The following is an 18316-nucleotide window of genomic DNA, read 5'->3' as shown; positions in this document are numbered from 1 at the left end:
CGGTGTATGCTGGTAACCAAGGTAAATATCGGGTAACCAAGCAAAGCGCTTTGCTTAGTAACTCGATGTGTAGCCTGGTTGTGTGCAGGGAGCCTTAGCACTCCGCATGTATACACTGAACGAACACACACACACACAAATAGTCACCTGTCCCAAGCCATGCAGTGCCCAGCACTGACGTCCTCAGCGCCATGGCCACGCTCGCACACATTACCCCGCTCGGCTCCGCCCCCCGCATGTATACACTGAACACATACACACACATACACACTTGGATAGTCACCTGTCCCCGGCACTGAAGTCCTCAGCGCCATGGCCCCGCTCGGCTCCACCTCTCCCACAACACATTACCTCGCTTGGCTCCACCCCTCCCACGCACATTACCCCGCTCGGCTTCGCCCCCCCACACTCCGCATGTATACACTGAACACACACACACACACACACACACACACCTACCTGGATAGTCGCCTGTCCCCAGCCATGCAGTCTTGGCACTGATGTCCTCAGCGCCATGGCCCCGCTCGGCAAAACCCACCCTGCACTCCGCCCCCCGCACACATTACCCCGCAGGATGGGGGCACATGTCAGGATGGTGGCTGCACCACGATGGGGGCACATACCAGCATTGGGCCACATCACAGCATCAGCATATTTTTACACGGTTCATGGCCTTCTTTCATTACAAGCCATGGACATCATTGAACATTAGACTCATCTATTAAAACTGTTCCTTCTGTAGTTTGTCATTTTAAAACCAAAAACAATTACGATACAAGAATACTAAATTAAACCTAACCCATCCAGTCCATTCATTACCTTATTATTCAATCTGCTAACCTACATACACGTACTATACTACAAGATACGTTAGAATCGGACCACCTTCTAGTATCTATATAAAAGCATTACAACCATGAGAAAAGAGACAAGCAATGTGGAATATAAACACTAGTAAATTAGCAATAATTAAATATGTAAATCACCACGATAAGTCTATGTTAGTACAATGAATTTTATTTGCTCCCTCTAAGGTATAATTACCTCATAGGATATTATTTCCCCAAACAGGTTTATACAGTCTCAAAACGTTCAATAGTGCAACCTGTGCAAGCAAGAAATGACAAACATTGTCCTTTTCACTTTCTTATAAACATGAACAATTGAAGGCAAAAAAAAAAAAAAAAAAAAATCTTACCGATATTATAGATAACTATTCACATTTGTACATTACAATTTTAAACAGCTCAAGAAACTCTACAATGTCTTACAACATAGTAAATTGTATTCAAGTTACAGAGAAGGCAAAACACCACACAGCAGGGAGCCTTGAGTGATCTACGCAAGTGTACCATTCAAGATGTGCCTTATTTTACCAAATTTGTTTTCATTAAATTACAATAAAGCAATTTGTTAAAAGGAAAAAACAAAAAAAGAAAAAAAAAAAAAAAAAAAAGAAAAATGGAATTGAATTGTTCCCATTTTTTATATGTCAAAAGGGGAAAAAGAAATGCAATAGGCACAAGCCCTTTGCTGCAGCACATTAGAAAATGTCCTTTTTTTACACTTAAAATTACACTTTTCATCACAATTTTTAAGAGCATGTGTTGAAATAGCATCATACACAGAAGAAAATGTACTCAACTTAAATAATTAAATTTAAAATACTATGTAAAAATGAAAAAAGGGCTAAGTAGAGACCGGGAACTGATTGTTACCTATGGATTGCCTAAGTCTTTGTATTCATGCTGTCAAAGACATTCGCTGCATTAACCAATGTGAAGGAGGAACACAAATATATCCTTTTAAATACAGTGCATTTATGAATGCATGCATCTTTATTACACAAGTTAGGAAAACCTTTTATATACATATATTTGTCTATGCATCATACACTCCATGTACATGCACTTGTGGAAAACTCCCCTTTAAAAATTATTGATTACCAAATAAGACCCTGAGCACTATATGGGAAAGGAAAGAAACAAAGCAGTGCATCTCTGCCTCCATGTCACAAGGAGGAAGGAAAGTGTTCTAGGGGGTAACAAACAAAAAAACAACCCACAAAATTAAATAAGGACTATGAAAGGTGGAGCTGACGGAAAGCACCAACAATGGAAAAAAAAACAATTAAAAAAAAAAAACAAAACTAGTATGTGCCATTCTAAAGGAACTTGCAGATTGCCACAAAGATCTCTTGGTGTACATCAAGTCCTGGTATTCAGTCTACTTCTTTGTAGATGAACTCTTTGGAATCTGTCCCTGATCCATACGCACTGTAATGGTTTCCACAGTTTGTCACTACTAAGTCCAGGTTTCTGCTTGGCAGATATTTACGGGGTGCTGAAATTGCTGATACTCTGAGGATGAAGTTGCTGCCACATCTGTTGCTGTTGTACCGCAATCTGCTGAGACTGGTCTGAAGTCGATAACAGGGTGATGAGTGATGATACACAATTTGCTGGAATGATTAGCCCTGCAAAGAGAAAGCAGATTTTAAAAGGTTAATGACTAGATCTCCACTTTTGACAATTTCATATAGGAAAGTGAAGAGAAGTTAATTACAATCAAACATACAAAAAACACCTTTAAAAAAAACTTTAACCCTTTCACACCTGGGCAAATTTCCGTTTCTTTTTTTTGCTCCCCTTCTTCCGAGAGTCGTAACTTTATTTTCCCGTCAATCTAGCCATATGATGGCTTATTTTTTGTGGGACGAGTTGTACTTTTAAATAAAACCATTTAGTGTACTGCAAAACGACAAAAAAATTCCAAGTGCGGAAAAATTGCAAAACAAGTGCAATTGCACTATTATTTTTGGGATATTTTATTCAGTGTTCACTATATGGTAAAACTGATGTGTCGATGCGATGCCTGAGGTCGGTAATGAGTTTGTAGACACCAAAACATATATAAGTTTACTGTTACCCAAGGGGTTTAAAAAAATTCAGACACTTTTTGCACCATTTTCCGAAAACTGTAGCGTTCTCATTTTTTCGGGATCTATGGCTCAGTGACTGCTTATTTTTTGAGTCTCAAGCTGATGTTTTTAATGATACCATTTTTTGCACCGATGCTATATTTTGATCGCCTGTTACTGCATTTTGCGGCGACCAAAAAACATAATTTTAACGTTTAAATTTTATTTACTGCTACGCCGTTTACCAATCAGATTAATTGATTTTAAATTTTGATAGATCGGGCATTTCTGAACGCGGCGATACCAAATGGGTATTTTTTTTTAACCATTTAAGTTTCAATGGGGCGAATGGGGGGGGGTGATTTGAACTTTTAGGTTTATTATTATTTTTAACTTTACTAGTCCCCCTAGGGGACTAGAACGATCAGCAGTCTGATCGGTCATTCTTTTCTGTAGATCACAGCAGCATTGCTCTGATAAGCAGAAAAGCTGCTCTCCTCTCACACACGGCCCTCTGCCAGCTGTAAGAGGAACTGACTCATGATAGCTACAGAAGTCATCACATGACCCTGTGCTACCATCGGATTCACATGATCACGTCATGTGACTTCCAATGGAGCCAGGCATGTGAGTGCTTACCGCGACTGGGATGTACACATAACTGTCCCCTTTTGACAGCGCGGTGCAGGGGGTTAATATTCATGAGTGGATAGCAGATCCCCTCGTGCCCGATAGCCACACGTCAGCTGTTCAAATCAGCTGACATGCTCAAAACTCGCTGCCGCAGTACATTTAATGTCGGTGACTGGTTAATAGCCTGTCAGTATACAGTGAAAGAAACTAGGCAGACAAACATGATCAACCAGACTACTCAGAATGTAGCATTGTCCCAGGGCACCAATACAGGAGTCTACAGACAATGGTGCTTTTACTAAGAGAAAGCAAAAATGTTTTCTGATCTTGCACAAAAACCAAAGGGGTTGCAATCAGGAACTTAAATTTCAGGGGCATCACAACCTCACATGAGCCCTGGCATCGCAAGGCTGGACATTGATGGAAACATCCAGGCACAGGAGGGGAGTATAGGCTTTTTTTTATTATTTTACCTGGTGGACATGTGTGGAATCAGACCAGGTTGTCCTTGTAGTGGAAAACAAATAAGAAACCTTCGCATTTAACACTGAGTATATTGCTTCACTATCAGTTTTTGAGAAGTCAATTGATTGTCATAAGGTGTTTGCTTCAGTAAGTTATTTGTAAGCAAACTTTATTTCTGATAACTTTAAAGTTACAATAAGGTGTCTTTGTGCATAAAATTTGTATTTTTTGTAGTACAGCAACATTTGAGGGGCTATGCCATCAGATTAGAAAATGGAAATGCTATTTCAAGAATTATTCATGTGAGGGGGGGGGGGGGGAAGCAACAATGTAACCAAATTGTATCCTGGGAATAAACACCAGTTAGATATTATGCTGCATGCTGAGAATGTTGTTGAATGACAACTTCTGCATCCCCTACAGGTTTACTTACCAACAATTCTTTGCCCGTCTTCAGTTCGTAATCGAACTATTTGCATTTTCACATTTGTGCCACTAACTGACGCAAGAACTCCTTCCACTTTAGTCCAAACACTTAGAACAGAACCACAGAGAACATAATATGTCCGACAGCGTAGGCCGATCTCACACACCAGTCCCAAGCTTGCCTTTTTACAATTGCCTCTCCTGCAGAGAAAACAGTTTTAAAAACAGTTACACATATATACATACACACAATTCTCTATTGGTAGGGAAGTTGCACTGCTGTGCTGACTGCACCATGAAAACAACCAGTTTATTCGAAGGTGTAAATGTTGTTCTGTAAGTGGTAATTACTATAACCTACTCACCAATAAGCATGGGTACATATATCAGCAGATGAGGTGTACTGTTCTTTCCAGTGTGAAAAGGCATCATCAGATGTTACCTGACAATACAAGAAAAGCCAACATTTAAAACCTTGACATTACTTGTGAACATGACAATTGCTAGGAAACTTACAAGAATCCTAACATGTAAACATTTCAGCCTATCCAACATGCCCGCTAAAAATACATAAAAAGAAGGGAATTTTGTTTACTTACCGTAAATTCCTTTTCTTCTAGCTCCTATTGGGAGACCCAGACAATTGGGTGTATAGCTTCTGCCTCCGGAGGCCACACAAAGTATTAGGGTATGTGCGCACGTTGCTTTTTACCTGCTTTTTTTGCAGCTTTTTCTTCTGCGCTGTTTAATGCCAAAATGGATGTGTTCTTCTATTCAAGCAAAGTCTATGGGAATTTGGGTTTCTTGTTCACACTATGTTGTTCAAAATGCTGCCTTTTTGTGGCAGAACTTTGGTCAAAAACTCAGCTTTGCAGTGCAAAACCCAAATGGCAAAAACAATTGACATGTTGCTTCTTTGAAAAGCTGAGTTTTTGACCAAAGTTCTGCCACAAAAAGGCAGCATTTTGAACAACATAGTGTGAACAAGAAACCCAAATTCCCATAGACTTTGCTTGAATAGAAGAACACATCCATTTTGGCATTAAACAGCGCAGAAGAAAAAGCAGCAAAAAAGCAGGTAAAAAGCAGGTAAAAAGCAACGTGCGCACATACCCTTACACTTTAAAAAGTGTAACCCCTCCCCTCTGCCTATACACCCTCCCGTGGATCACGGGCTCCTCAGTTTTGGTGCAAAAGCAGGAAGGAGAAAACTTATAAATTGGTCTAGGGTAAATTCAATCCGAAGGATGTTCGGAGAACTGAACCATGAACCAAAAGAACAATTCAACATGAACAACATGTGTACACAAAAGAACAACAGCCCGAAGGGAAACAGGGGCGGGTGCTGGGTCTCCCAATAGGAGCTAGAAGAAAAGGAATTTACGGTAAGTAAACAAAATTCCCTTCTTTGTCGCTCCATTGGGAGACCCAGACAATTGGGACGTCCAAAAGCAGTCCCTGGGTGGGTAAAAGAATACCTCAATAAAAAGAGCCGAAACGGCCCTCCTCTTACAGGTGGGCAACCGCCGCCTGAAGGACTCGCCTACCTAGACTGGCGTCTGCCGAAGCATAGGTATGCACCTGATAGTGTTTCGTTAAAGTGTGCAGACTAGACCATGTCGCTGCCTGACACACCTGCTGAGCCGTAGCCCGATGCCGCAATGCCCAGGACACACCCACGGCTCTGGTAGAATGGGCTTTCAGCCTTGAAGGAAGCGGAAGCCCAGAAGAGCGGTAGGCTTCGAGAATCGGTTCCTTGATCCACCGAGCCAAGGTTGACTTGGAAGCCTGCGAACCCTTACGCTGGCCAGCGACAAAGGACAAAAAGCGCATCTGAACGACGCAGGGGCGCCGTGCGAGACACGTAGAGCCGGAGTGCTCTCACCAGATCCAAAGAGTGCAAATCCTTTTCACATTGGTGAATTGGATTAGGGCAAAATGAAGGTAAGGAGATATCCTGATTGAGATGAAAAGGAGATACCACCTTAGGGAGAAATTCCGGAACCGGACGCAGAACCACCTTATCCTGGTGAAAAACCAGGAAGGGGGCTTTGCATGATAGCGCTGCAAGCTCAGACACTCTCCGGAGTGATGTAACTGCCACTAGAAAGGCCACCTTCTGCGAAAGACGTGATAAAGAGACATCCCGCAGCGGCTCGAAAGGTGGTTTCTGAAGAGCCGTTAGCACCCTGTTAAGATCCCAGGGTTCCAGCGGACGCTTATAAGGTGGGACTATGTGGCAAACTCCCTGCAGGAACGTGCGGACCTGCGGAAGCCTGGCTAGACGCTTTTGAAAAAATACGGAGAGCGCCGACACTTGACCCTTGAGCGAGCCGAGTGACAAACCCTTGACCATTCCGGATTGGAGGAATGAAAGAAAAGTGGGTAAGGCAAACGGCCATGGAGAGAAACCGTTATCAGAGCACCAGGATTAGAAGATTTGCCAAGACCTGTAATAGATCTTGGCGGACGTTGGCTTCCTGGCCTGTCTCATGGTGGCAATGACATCCTGAGATAATCCTGAAGACGCTAGGAGCCAGGACTCAATGGCCACACAGTCAGGTTGAGGGCCACAGAATTCAGATGGAAAAATGGCCCTTGTGACAGCAAGTCTGGGCGGTCTGGAAGCGCCCACGGCTGACCCACCGTGAGATGCCACAGATCCGGGTACCACGACCGCCTCGGCCAGTCTGGAGCGACGAGAATGGCGCGACGGCAGTCGGACCTGATCTTGCGTAACACTCTGGGCAGCATCGCCAGAGGAGGAAACACATAAGGCAGTCGGAACTGCGACCAGTCCTGAACTAACGCGTCCGCCGCCAGAGCTCTGTGATCCTGAGACCGTGCCATGAATGCCGGGACTTTGTTGTTGTGCCGTGACGCCATGAGATCGACGTCCGGCGTTCCCCAGCGGCGACAGATCTCTCGAAACACTTCTGGGTGCAGAGACCATTCCCCCGCATCCATGCCCTGACGACTGAGAAAATCTGCTTCCCAGTTTTCTACGCCCGGGATGTGAACTGCGGAGATGGTGGAGGCTGTGGCTTCCACCCACTGCAGAATCCGCCGGACTTCCTGGAAGGCTTGACGACTGCGAGTGCCGCCTTGGTGGTTGATGTATGCAACGGCAGTGGCGTTGTCCGACTGGATACGGATCTGCCTGCCCTCCAGCCACCGCTGGAAAGCTAATAGGGCTAGATACACTGCCCTTATTTCCAGAACATTGATCTGAAGGGAAGACTATCGGAGTCCAGGTTCCCTGAGCCCTGTGGTGGAGAAAAACCGCTCCCCACCCTGACAGGCTCGCGTCCGTGGTGACCACAGCCCAGGTTGGGGGTAGGAAGGATTTTCCCTGCGATAGAGAATTTGGAAGGAGCCACCACTGAAGTGATGTCTTGGTTGCAAGGGAAAGAGAGACGGTCCTGTCGAGGGAAGCCGACCTCCTGTCCCATTTGCGGAGAATGTCCCATTGGAGCTGCCGTAGATGGAATTGCGCGAACGGCACTGCCTCCATCGCTGCCACCATCTTCCCCAGGAAGTGCATGAGGCGCCTTAAGGGGTGTGACTGATTCCGAAGAAGAGATTGCACCCCTGCCTGCAGAGAAAGCTGTTTGTCTCGCGGTAGCTTGACTACCGCTGACTGTGTATGAAACTCCATCCCGAGGTAAGTCAGTGATTGGGTCGGTGTCAACTTGGATTTCGGGAAGTTGATGATCCACCCGAATTGCTGGAGAGTCGTCAGAGCGACTGTAAGGCTGTGTTGACACGCCACCCGAGAAGGGGCCCTGACTAGGAGATCGTCTAGGTAGGGAATCACCGAGTGGCCCTGAGAGTGTAGGACCGCCACGACGGATGCCATGACCTTGGTGAAAACCCGTGGGGCTGTCGCCAGGCCGAAAGGCAATGCCACGAACTGAAGGTGTTCGTCCCTGATGGCGAAACGCAAGAAGCGTTGATGTTCGGGTGCGATCGGCACGTGGAGATAAGCATCTTTGATGTCGATCGATGCTAGGAAGTCTCCTTGTGACATCGAGGCGATGACCGAGCGGAGAGATTCCATCCGAAACAGTCTGGTCCTCACGTGTCTGTTGAGCAGTTTGAGGTCCAGAACGGGACGGAATGATCCGTCCTTTTTTGGCACCACGAACAAGTTGGAGTAAAAGCCGCGACCACGTTCCTGAAGGGGAACGGGGGTCACAACTCCTTCTGTCTTCAGAGCGTCCACCGCCTGAAAAAGTGCGTCGGCCTGAGCGGGGGGCAGAGAGGTTCTGAAGAAACGAGCCGCAGGACGGGAGCTGAACTCTATCCTGTAACCGTGAGACAGAATGTCTCTCACCCATCGGTCTTGAACATGTGGCCACCAAAGCGGGAGAGCCTGCCACCGACCGAGGATGCGGTTAGTGGATGCCGATAGTCATGAGGAGGCCGCCTTGGAGGCAGTGCCTCCTGCGGCCTTTTGGGGGCGTGACTTAGGCCAGAGGAACTCCTATGCGTGGTGGTCCTTCTCCTGCCTGCTGGACGAAGAGGATTGGGGCTTGGCGGAGGGACGAAAGGACCGAAACCTCGATTGTATTTTCCGTTGTTGAGGTCTCTTAGGTCTGGACTGGGGTAAGGAGGAGTCCTTTCCCTTGGATTCCTTAATAATCTCATCCAATCGTTCGCCAAACAAGCGTTCGCCAGAAAACGGCAAACCGGTTAAGAACCTCTTGGAGGCAGAGTCTGCCTTCCATTCGCGCAGCCACATGGCCCTGCGGACTGCCACAGAGTTAGCGGATGCCACAGCTGTACGGCTAGCCAAGTCTAGGACTGCGCTCATGGCGTAGGAAGAAAAAGCTGACGCTTGAGAAGTCAAAGACGCAACTTGCGGAGCAGAATTACGTGTGACAACATTAATCTCGGTCAGACAAGCTGAGATAGCTTGGAGTGCCCACACGGCTGCAAAGGCCGGGGCAAAAGACGCGCCCGTGGCCTCAGAGATGGACTTCACCAGGAGCTCTATCTGCCTGTCAGTGGCATCCTTTAGCGATGAGCCATCTGCCACCGATACCACAGATCTAGCCGCCAATCTAGAGACTGGAGGATCCACCTTGGGACATTGAGCCCACCCCTTAATGACTTCAGCGGGGAAGGGGTAACGCGTGTCAGTGAGGCGCTTAGTAAAGCGCTTGTCCGGAACTGCTCTGGGCTCCTGGACAGCGTCTCTGAAGTTAGAGTGATCGAAGAACGCACTACGTGTACGTTTGGGGAATCGAAACTGGTGTTTCTCCTGCTGAGGCGCCGACTCCTCCACAGTAGGAGGTGGGGGAGAGAGATCCAACACCTGGTTGATGGACGAGATAAGATCATTCACTAATGCGTCCCCCTCAGGTGTATCGATGTTAAGGGCGACGTCAGGGTCAGAACCCTGAGCTGCGACGTCCGCCTCGTCCTCTAGAGTCCTCAAGCTGGGAACCCGAGCAGCGTGAAGAAGTCGGGGAAGATTCCCAGCGAGCCCGCTTAGCCTGTCTAGGACTGTGGTCCTGGCAGGAGTCCTCCGCGTGGGACCTAGGGCCCAACCTGGGAGCGCGCTGCGGCTCGGACCGAGAGGGGCCTGGAGGTGACGATCCAACAGGGGCCGGGGCCTGTGTAAGGACCGGTCTGGACTGCAAAGCTTCTAGCAGCTTGGCAGACCATTTGTCCATAGACTGAGCCATGGATTGTGAAAGTGACTCAGAGAGTTTCTCAGCAAAAGAGAACTCTGTCCCTGCCGCCTGGACAGGGGGAGCAGGGGGGTCTACATGAGCCGAGGGGTCCACAAGTGACCGAGGCTCCGGCTGAGCAAGTGAAACAGGGGTCGAGCATTGCTCACAGTGAGGGTAGGTGGAACCCGCAGGTAACATAGCCCCACAAGAGGTACAGGTTGCAAAAAACCCCTGTGTCTTAACAGCTTTGCTCCTTGTGGACGACATGCTGTTGTCACCCAGGAGAATGATCACTGAGTGTATATGGGCAAAGAAGGGAATTTTGTTACTTACCGTAAATTCCTTTTCTTCTAGCTCTTATTGGGAGACCCAGACGATTGGGTGTATAGCACTGCCTCCGGAGGCCACACAAAGCAATTACACTAAAAAGTGTAAGGCCCCTCCCCTTCTGGCTATACACCCCCAGTGGGATCACTGGCTCACCAGTTTTAGTGCAAAAGCAAGAAGGAGGAAAGCCAATAACTGGTTTAAACAAATTCACTCCGAGAAACATCGGAGAACTGAAAACCGTTCAACATGAACAACATGTGTACCCGCAAACAAACCAAAAATCCCGAAGGACAACAGGGCGGGTGCTGGGTCTCCCAATAAGAGCTAGAAGAAAAGGAATTTACGGTAAGTAACAAAATTCCCTTCTTCTTCGGCGCTCTATTGGGAGACCCAGACGATTGGGACGTCCAAAAGCTGTCCCTGGGTGGGTAAAGAAATACCTCATGTTAGAGCTGCAAGACAGCCCTCCCCTACGGGGAGGCAACTGCCGCCTGCAGGACTCTTCTACCTAGGCTGGCGTCCGCCGAAGCATAGGTATGCACCTGATAATGTTTGGTGAAAGTGTGCAGACTCGACCAGGTAGCTGCCTGGCACACCTGTTGAGCCGTAGCCTGGTGTCGCAATGCCCAGGACGCACCCACGGCTCTGGTAGAATGGGCCTTTAGCCCTGACGGAACCTGAAGCCCCGCAGAACGGTAGGCTTCAAGAATTGGTTCTTTGATCCATCGAGCCAGGGTGGCCTTAGAAGCCTGCGACCCCTTGCGCTTACCAGCGACAAGGACAAAGAGTGCATCCGAACGGCGCAGGGGCGCTGTGCGGGAAATGTAGATTCTGAGTGCTCTCACCAGATCTAACAAATGTAAATCCTTCTCATACCGATGAACTGCATGAGGACAAAACGAAGGCAAAGAGATATCCTGATTAAGATGAAAAGAGGATACCACCTTCGGGAGAAACTCCTGAATGGGGCGCAGCACTACCTTGTCCTGGTGGAAGACCAGGAAGGGAGCCTTGGATGACAGCGCTGCCAGCTCAGACACTCTCCGAAGAGATGTGATCGCTACCAGAAAAGCCACTTTCTGTGATAGCCTAGAAAGTGAAACCTCCCTCAGAGGCTCGAAGGGCGGCTTCTGGAGGGCAACTAGTACCCTGTTCAGATCCCATGGATCTAACGGTCGCTTGTACGGGGGTACGATATGACAAACCCCCTGCAGGAACGTGCGCACCTTGGAAAGTCGTGCTAGACGCTTCTGAAAAAAGACAGATAGCGCCGAGACTTGCCCTTTAAGGGAGCCGAGCGACAAACCTTTTTCTAACCCAGATTGGAGGAAAGAAAGAAGGATAGGTAATGCAAATGGCCAGGGAGACACTCCCTGAGCAGAGCACCAGGATAAGAATATCCTCCACGTTCTGTGGTAGATCTTAGCAGACGTGGGCTTCCTAGCCTGTCTCATGGTGGCAATGACCCCTTGGGATAAGCCTGAAGACTCTAGGATCCAGGACTCAATGGCCACGCAGTCAGGTTGAGGGCCGCAGAATTCCGATGGAAAAACGGCCCTTGGGACAGTAAGTCTGGTCGGTCTGGCAGCGCCCACGGTTGGCCGACCGTGAGATGCCACAGATCCGGATACCACGCCCTCCTCGGCCAGTCTGGAGCGACGAGTATGACGCGGCTGCAGTCGGATCTGATCTTGCGTAGCACTCTGGGCAAGAGTGCCAGAGGTGGAAACACATAAGGGAGCCGGAACTGCGACCAATGTTGCACTAGGGCGTCTGCTGCTAGAGCTCTTTGATCGCGAGACCGTGCCATGAAGGTTGGGACCTTGTTGTTGTGCCGAGACGCCATTAGATCGACGTCCGGCCTTCCCCATCGGCGACAGATTTCCTGAAACACGTCCGGGTGAAGGGACCATTCCCCTGCGTCCATGCCCTGGCGACTGAGGAAGTCTGCTTCCCAGTTTTCTACGCCGGGGATGTGAACTGCGGATATGGTGGAGGCCGTGGCTTCCACCCACATCATAATGCGCCGGACTTCCTGGAAGGCTTGCCGACTGCGAGTCCCGCCCTGGTGATTGATGTATGCCACCGCTGTGGAGTTGTCCGATTGAATTCGGATCTGCTTCCCTTCCAGCCACTGCTGGAAGGCTAGCAGGGCAAGAAACACCGCTCTGATTTCCAGAACATTGATCTGAAGGCTGGACTCCTGCTGAGTCCACGTACCCTGAGCCCTGTGGTGAAGAAACACTGCTCCCCACCCTGACAGACTCGCGTCTGTCGTGACCACCGCCCAGGACGGTGGTAGGAAGGATCTTCCCTGTGATAATGAGGTGGGAAGAAGCCACCACTGCAGAGAGTCCTTGGCCGTCTGGGAAAGGGAGACTTTCCTGTCCAGGGATTTTGACTTCCCGTCCCATTGGCGGAGAATGTCCCATTGAAGTGGACGCAGATGAAACTGCGCAAACGGAACCGCCTCCATTGCCGCCACCATCTTCCCGAGGAAGTGCATGAGGCGTCTTAAGGAGTGCGACTGACTCTGAAGGAGAGCCTGCACCCCCGTCTGTAGTGACCTCTGCTTGCTCAGCGGAAGCTTCACTATCGCTGAGAGGGTATGAAACTCCATGCCAAGATACGTTAGTGATTGGGTCGGTGACAGATTTGACTTTGGGAAGTTGATGATCCACCCGAACGCCTGGAGAGTCTCCAGTGCAAAATTCAGGCTGAGTTGGCATGCCTCCTGAGAGGGTGCCTTGACCAATAGATCGTCCAAGTAAGGGATCACAGAGTGTCCGTGAGAGTGCAAGACTGCTACCACTGCTGCCATGATCTTGGTGAACACCCGGGGGGCTGTCGCCAGACCAAATGGCAGAGCCACGAACTGAAGATGTTCGTCTCCTATCACGAAGCGCAGAAAGCGTTGGTGCTCCGTAGCAATCGGCACGTGAAGATAAGCATCTTTGATGTCTATTGACGCTAGGAAATCTCCTTGGGACATTGAGGCAATGACTGAGCGGAGGGATTCCATCCGGAACCGCCTGGCGTTCACATGCTTGTTGAGCAGTTTTAGGTCCAGAACGGGACGGAAGGAGCCGTCCTTCTTTGGAACCACAAAGAGGTTGGAGTAAAATCCTCGGCCCCGTTCCAGAGGGGGGACAGGGATCACGACTCCTTCTGCTCTTAGAGAGTCCACCGCCTGCAGCAGGGCATCTGCTCGGTTGGGGTGTGGGGAGGTTCTGAAGAACCGAAGTGGAGGCCGAGAACTGAACTCGATTCTGTACCCGCGAGACAAAATGTCTGTTACCCACCGGTCCTTGACCTGTGACAGCCAAATGTCGCAAAAGCGGGAGAGCCTGCCACCGACCGAGGATGCGGAGGGAGGAGGCCGAAAGTCATGAGGTAGCCGCCTTGGAAGCGGTTCCTCCGTTTGCTTTCCTGGGGCGTGAGTGAGCCCGCCAGGAATCTGAGCTCCCTTGTCCTTTCTGAGTCCCTTTGGACGAGGAGAATTGGGGCTTGCCCGAGCCTCGAAAGGACCGAAACCTCGACTGCCACTTTTTCTGTTGAGGTTTACTTGCTCTGGGCTGTGGTAAGGAAGAGTCCTTACCCTTGGACTGTTTTATGATTTCAGCCAATGGCTCACCAAACAGTCTGTCTCTAGATAATGGCAAGCTGGTTAAACATTTTTTGGAACCAGCATCTGCTTTCCAGTCCTTTAACCATAAGGCTCTGCGCAAAACCACAGAATTGGCGGCCGCCATAGAGGTACGGCTCGTAGATTCTAGGACAGCATTGATAGCATAGGTCGCAAACGCAGACATTTGCGAAGTTAGGGACGCCACCTGTGGCACTGCTGGATGCATGATAGCATCCACCTGTGCTAAACCCGCTGAAATAGCCTGTAGTGCCCACACGGCCGCGAATGCTGGAGCAAACGACGCGCCGATAGCTTCATAGACAGATTTCAACCAAAGGTCCATCTGTCTGTCATTGGCATCTTTAAGTGAAGCGCCATCTTCTACTGCGACTATGGATCTAGCCGCCAGCTTGGAAATTGGGGGATCCACCTTTGGGCACTGGGTCCAGCGTTTGGCCACTTCAGGGGGAAAAGGATAACGGGTATCCTTAGAACGTTTAGAGAAACGCTTGTCTGGATGAGCGTCGTGCTTTTGGATCGATTCTCTGAAGTCAGAGTGGTCCAAAAAAGCACTTAATTTACGCTTGGGATACAGGAAATGGAACTTCTCCTGCTGTGCAGCTGCCTCCTCTGCAGAAGGGGCTGGGGGAGAAATATCCAACAGCCTATTAATCGCCGATATAAGGTCATTAACCATGGCGTCACCATCAGGGGCATCCAGATTGAGAGGGGCCTCAGGATTAGACTCCTGATCACCGTCCTCAGTCTCATCACAGAGAGACTCTTCTCGCTGAGACCCTGAGCAGTGTGATGACGTCGAGGGTCTTTCCCAGCGAGCACGCTTAGGCTGCCTGGGACTGTCATCTGAGTCAGAGACTTCAGCCTGTGATGCTTGAGACCCCCTTGAAGTACGGATTAGTTCCAACTGAGGGGGACCAGTGAGCATAGCCACAGCAGTGTCCATAGTCTGAGGAACTGGCCTGGCCTGCAAGGTCTCCAGGATCCTTGTCATAGCCTCAGACATTTTATCAGCAAACACTGCAAAGTCTGTCCCCGTCACCGGGGCAGGGTTCACAGGCGTCTCTGCCTGGGCTACCACCACAATAGGCTCTGGCTGGCGAAGTGCCACTGGGACTGAACATTGCACACAATGTGAATCATTGGAGCCTGCTGGTAGATTAGCCCCACATGCAGTACAAACAGTGTACACAGCCCGTGCCTTGGCAGCCTTGCGTTTTGCGGATGACATGTTGCTGTGTCCTCAGAGCAGTACAGAGTGTCCAGCCAGAAGCGACCTTACAGTGCACTATATAAATATATATATATATATATATATGGTACCAATAAAGAAGTACACTAATATATCACTGAGGCACTAGTGGGGCCTGCACTACTGTGCAGCTTACCACCCGCTTAGGAGCGGTGTGTGGTCGCCAGAAATCCCTCTAGTCTGGGTCTCCCAGAGCCTGCTGCCTCCTTCCAGCCAGATCGCATGTGTAATGGCTGCCGGCGTCCTTGTGGAGAGGGGGGGCGGGCCCTGGGCGTACACCGACGAAGAGCGGGAAGTCTGCTTCCCCTTGTGCCTAGTGAGAGGGCTGGAGCATGTAAATAAGGCTCCAGCCCTCGGCGCAGCCATTGAGCAGCGTCTTTCCCCTACCCTGATTGACAGGGTGGGGGCGGGAACGAAGCGGCGCTAGGCCGCAGAAGCCGGGGGCTAAAGTTAAAAACGCCGCCGCCGTACAAGCGCGGTCGGCGCCAAGCCCCCGGCGCACTACAAGTCGCAGCTGCGCCGCCGCTCCAGGAGCGGTCGGCGCAGTAGTTCCCAACACACAATCGTCACTCAGCAAAGCTGCAGTGACCTAATCCCCAGCGTACAGCGTCACTGTCCCCGGCGCACTATAACGCTCAGCAAGCCCTGAGAGTGTCCGTGCCTGCCGGGGACACAGAGTACCTGAAGTTGCAGGGCCATGTCCCTGAACGGCACTCCCGCTCCCAATCCAGCAGGTTCTATGGGTCTGTGGATGGAGCCCGGCCCCAGGGCTTGGGGGCCGGCAGGATCCCACTTCCACAGAGCCCCTCAGGGGGATGTGGAAGGAAAACAGCATGTGGGCTCCAGCCTCCGTACCAGCAATAGGTACCTCAACCTTACAAGCACCATCACGGGTGAGAAGGGAGCATGCTGGGGGCCCTATATGGGCCCTCTTTTCTTCCATCCGATAGAGCCAGCAGCTACTGCTGACTACAAACAGTGGAGCTATGCGTGGATGTCTGACCTCCTTCGCACAAAGCAGAAAAACTGGTGAGCCAGTGATCCCACTGGGGGTGTATAGCCAGAAGGGGAGGGGCCTTACACTTTTTAGTGTAATTGCTTTGTGTGGCCTCCGGAGGCAGTGCTATACACCCAATCGTCTGGGTCTCCCAATAGAGCGCCGAAGAAAACAGGGTATACAGCCCGACCGAACAGAAATATATATATAAATATGTATCTATTCCGGCACCCTAGGGGGGACCAGCACCGGGTGACCGGTGTGGCTTACCGACCGCTAACAAGCGGAGTGTGTGCATCCAGATTCCCAGCCTTAGGTCCCCCGGAGCTGCAGAGCTGTTCCTGAGAATCCTCCACCGGCAGAATGCCCAAAAAATGGCTGCCGGAGATCTCAGGGGAGGAGTGGAGCCGTGGGCGGCGCCAGGAAAGTGCAGGAATCTGGAGTCCCCACAGTGATCAGTGAGGGGGGAGGAAACATGCAGGATGCTCCAGCCCTCACATCCGACGTCAGGTCGGCAGTCCCGCCCTTACCCCTGACAGGCAGGCCCGGGGGCGGGATTTTAGCGACTAGGCCGCGATGCAGCCGGGGACTAAATTTGAGACCGCGCCCGACAAGCAGGCACGGTCGGCGCGGAAGTCCGCCGGTCTTCTCAAATCAGCAGCTGCCGCAGCGTCCGGGAAGAAGGTGCGCTCCCTGCACAGTCCCCTATGGGGACACAGAGTACCTTAGAGTTGCAGGGCCCGGTCCCTGAGGTTGAATAGACTCCGGTCCGGCAGATTCCCACAGGGGCTGCGGAGGGAGCACGGTCCCAGCAACCGGATGACCGTTCAGGATCCCACTTCTCCCAGAGCCGCTAAGGGATGGTGAAGGAGACGGCATGAGGCTCCGGCCTTTGTACCCGCAATGGGTACCTCAACCTTAACACCGCCGACGTAGTGGGGTGAGAAGGGAACATGCCGAGGGCCCCGTGGGGGCCCTCTTTTCTTCCAACCGACATAACTAATATGAGAATGCATGAGTGGATGTGTGCCTCCTTCCACACAAAGCATAAAACTGAGGAGCCCGTGATCCACGGGAGGGTGTATAGGCAGAGGGGAGGGGTTACACTTTTTAAAGTGTAATACTTTGTGTGGCCTCCGGAGGCAGAAGCTATACACCCAATTGTCTGGGTCTCCCAATGGAGCGACAAAGAAAAAGAATTTTTCGGGAGTTGTCCATGTTTTGTTCACAGCTAAACTGGTCCAATCTGCTATGAATTACCATTATTAGCATATTTTAAAAAAATAAATAAAAATAATGGATTACAATAGAATTTGAGATATTTGCCAAACAGAATACAAATGCACATACTAATTTACAACCAAAGCGCACCAGATTTGGAGCATCGGTAAGAAGGGAATTTTGTTTACTTACCGTAAATTCCTTTTCTTCTAGCTCCTATTGGGAGACCCAGACAATTGGATGTATAGCTTCTGCCTCCGGAGGCCACACAAAGTATTACACTTTAAAAAGTGTAACCCCTCCCCTCTGCCTATACACCCTCCCGTGCCTCACGGGCTCCTCAGTTTTGGTGCAAAAGCAGGAAGGAGGAAACTTATAAATGGTCTAAGGTAAATTCAATCCGAAGGATGTTCGGAGAACTGAAACCATGAACCAAAAGGAACAATTCAACATGAACAACATGTGTACACAAAAGAACAACCAGCCCGAAGGGAACAGGGGCGGGGGTGCTGGGTCTCCCAATAGGAGCTAGAAGAAAAGGAATTTACGGTAAGTAAACAAAATTCCCTTCTTTGTCGCTCCATTGGGAGACCCAGACAATTGGGACGTCCAAAAGCAGTCCCTGGGTGGGTAAAAGAATACCCCGATAAAAAGAGCCGAAAACGGCCCCCTCTTACAGGTGGGCAACCGCCGCCTGAAGGACTCGCCTACCTAGACTGGCATCTGCCGAAGCATAGGTATGCAC

The 18316-nt window shown here is 50.0% G+C and overlaps 1 protein-coding gene across 1 annotated transcript in view; it reads right to left on the bottom strand.

Annotated features, from left to right (window-relative positions):
• Positions 1–1001: 1001 nt before the first annotated feature.
• SBNO1 (strawberry notch homolog 1) overlaps positions 1002–18316 on the bottom strand; it is a 196503-nt gene continuing 179188 nt past the window's right edge. Inside the window, exons 29-31 of the mRNA XM_075322794.1 lie at positions 4810–4886; positions 4452–4645; positions 1002–2476 (exon numbers count right to left, since the gene is read on the bottom strand). Of these exons, the coding sequence (XP_075178909.1) occupies positions 2334–2476; positions 4452–4645; positions 4810–4886 (414 nt within the window). The 3' untranslated portion in view covers positions 1002–2333. The remainder of the gene's footprint in view (positions 2477–4451; positions 4646–4809; positions 4887–18316) is intronic.

Source organism: Anomaloglossus baeobatrachus, chromosome 1, assembly GCF_048569485.1.
Source record: "Anomaloglossus baeobatrachus isolate aAnoBae1 chromosome 1, aAnoBae1.hap1, whole genome shotgun sequence".
NCBI classification, from domain to species: Eukaryota; Metazoa; Chordata; class Amphibia; order Anura; family Aromobatidae; genus Anomaloglossus; species Anomaloglossus baeobatrachus.
This window is presented reverse-complemented; position numbering and strand designations above follow the sequence as displayed.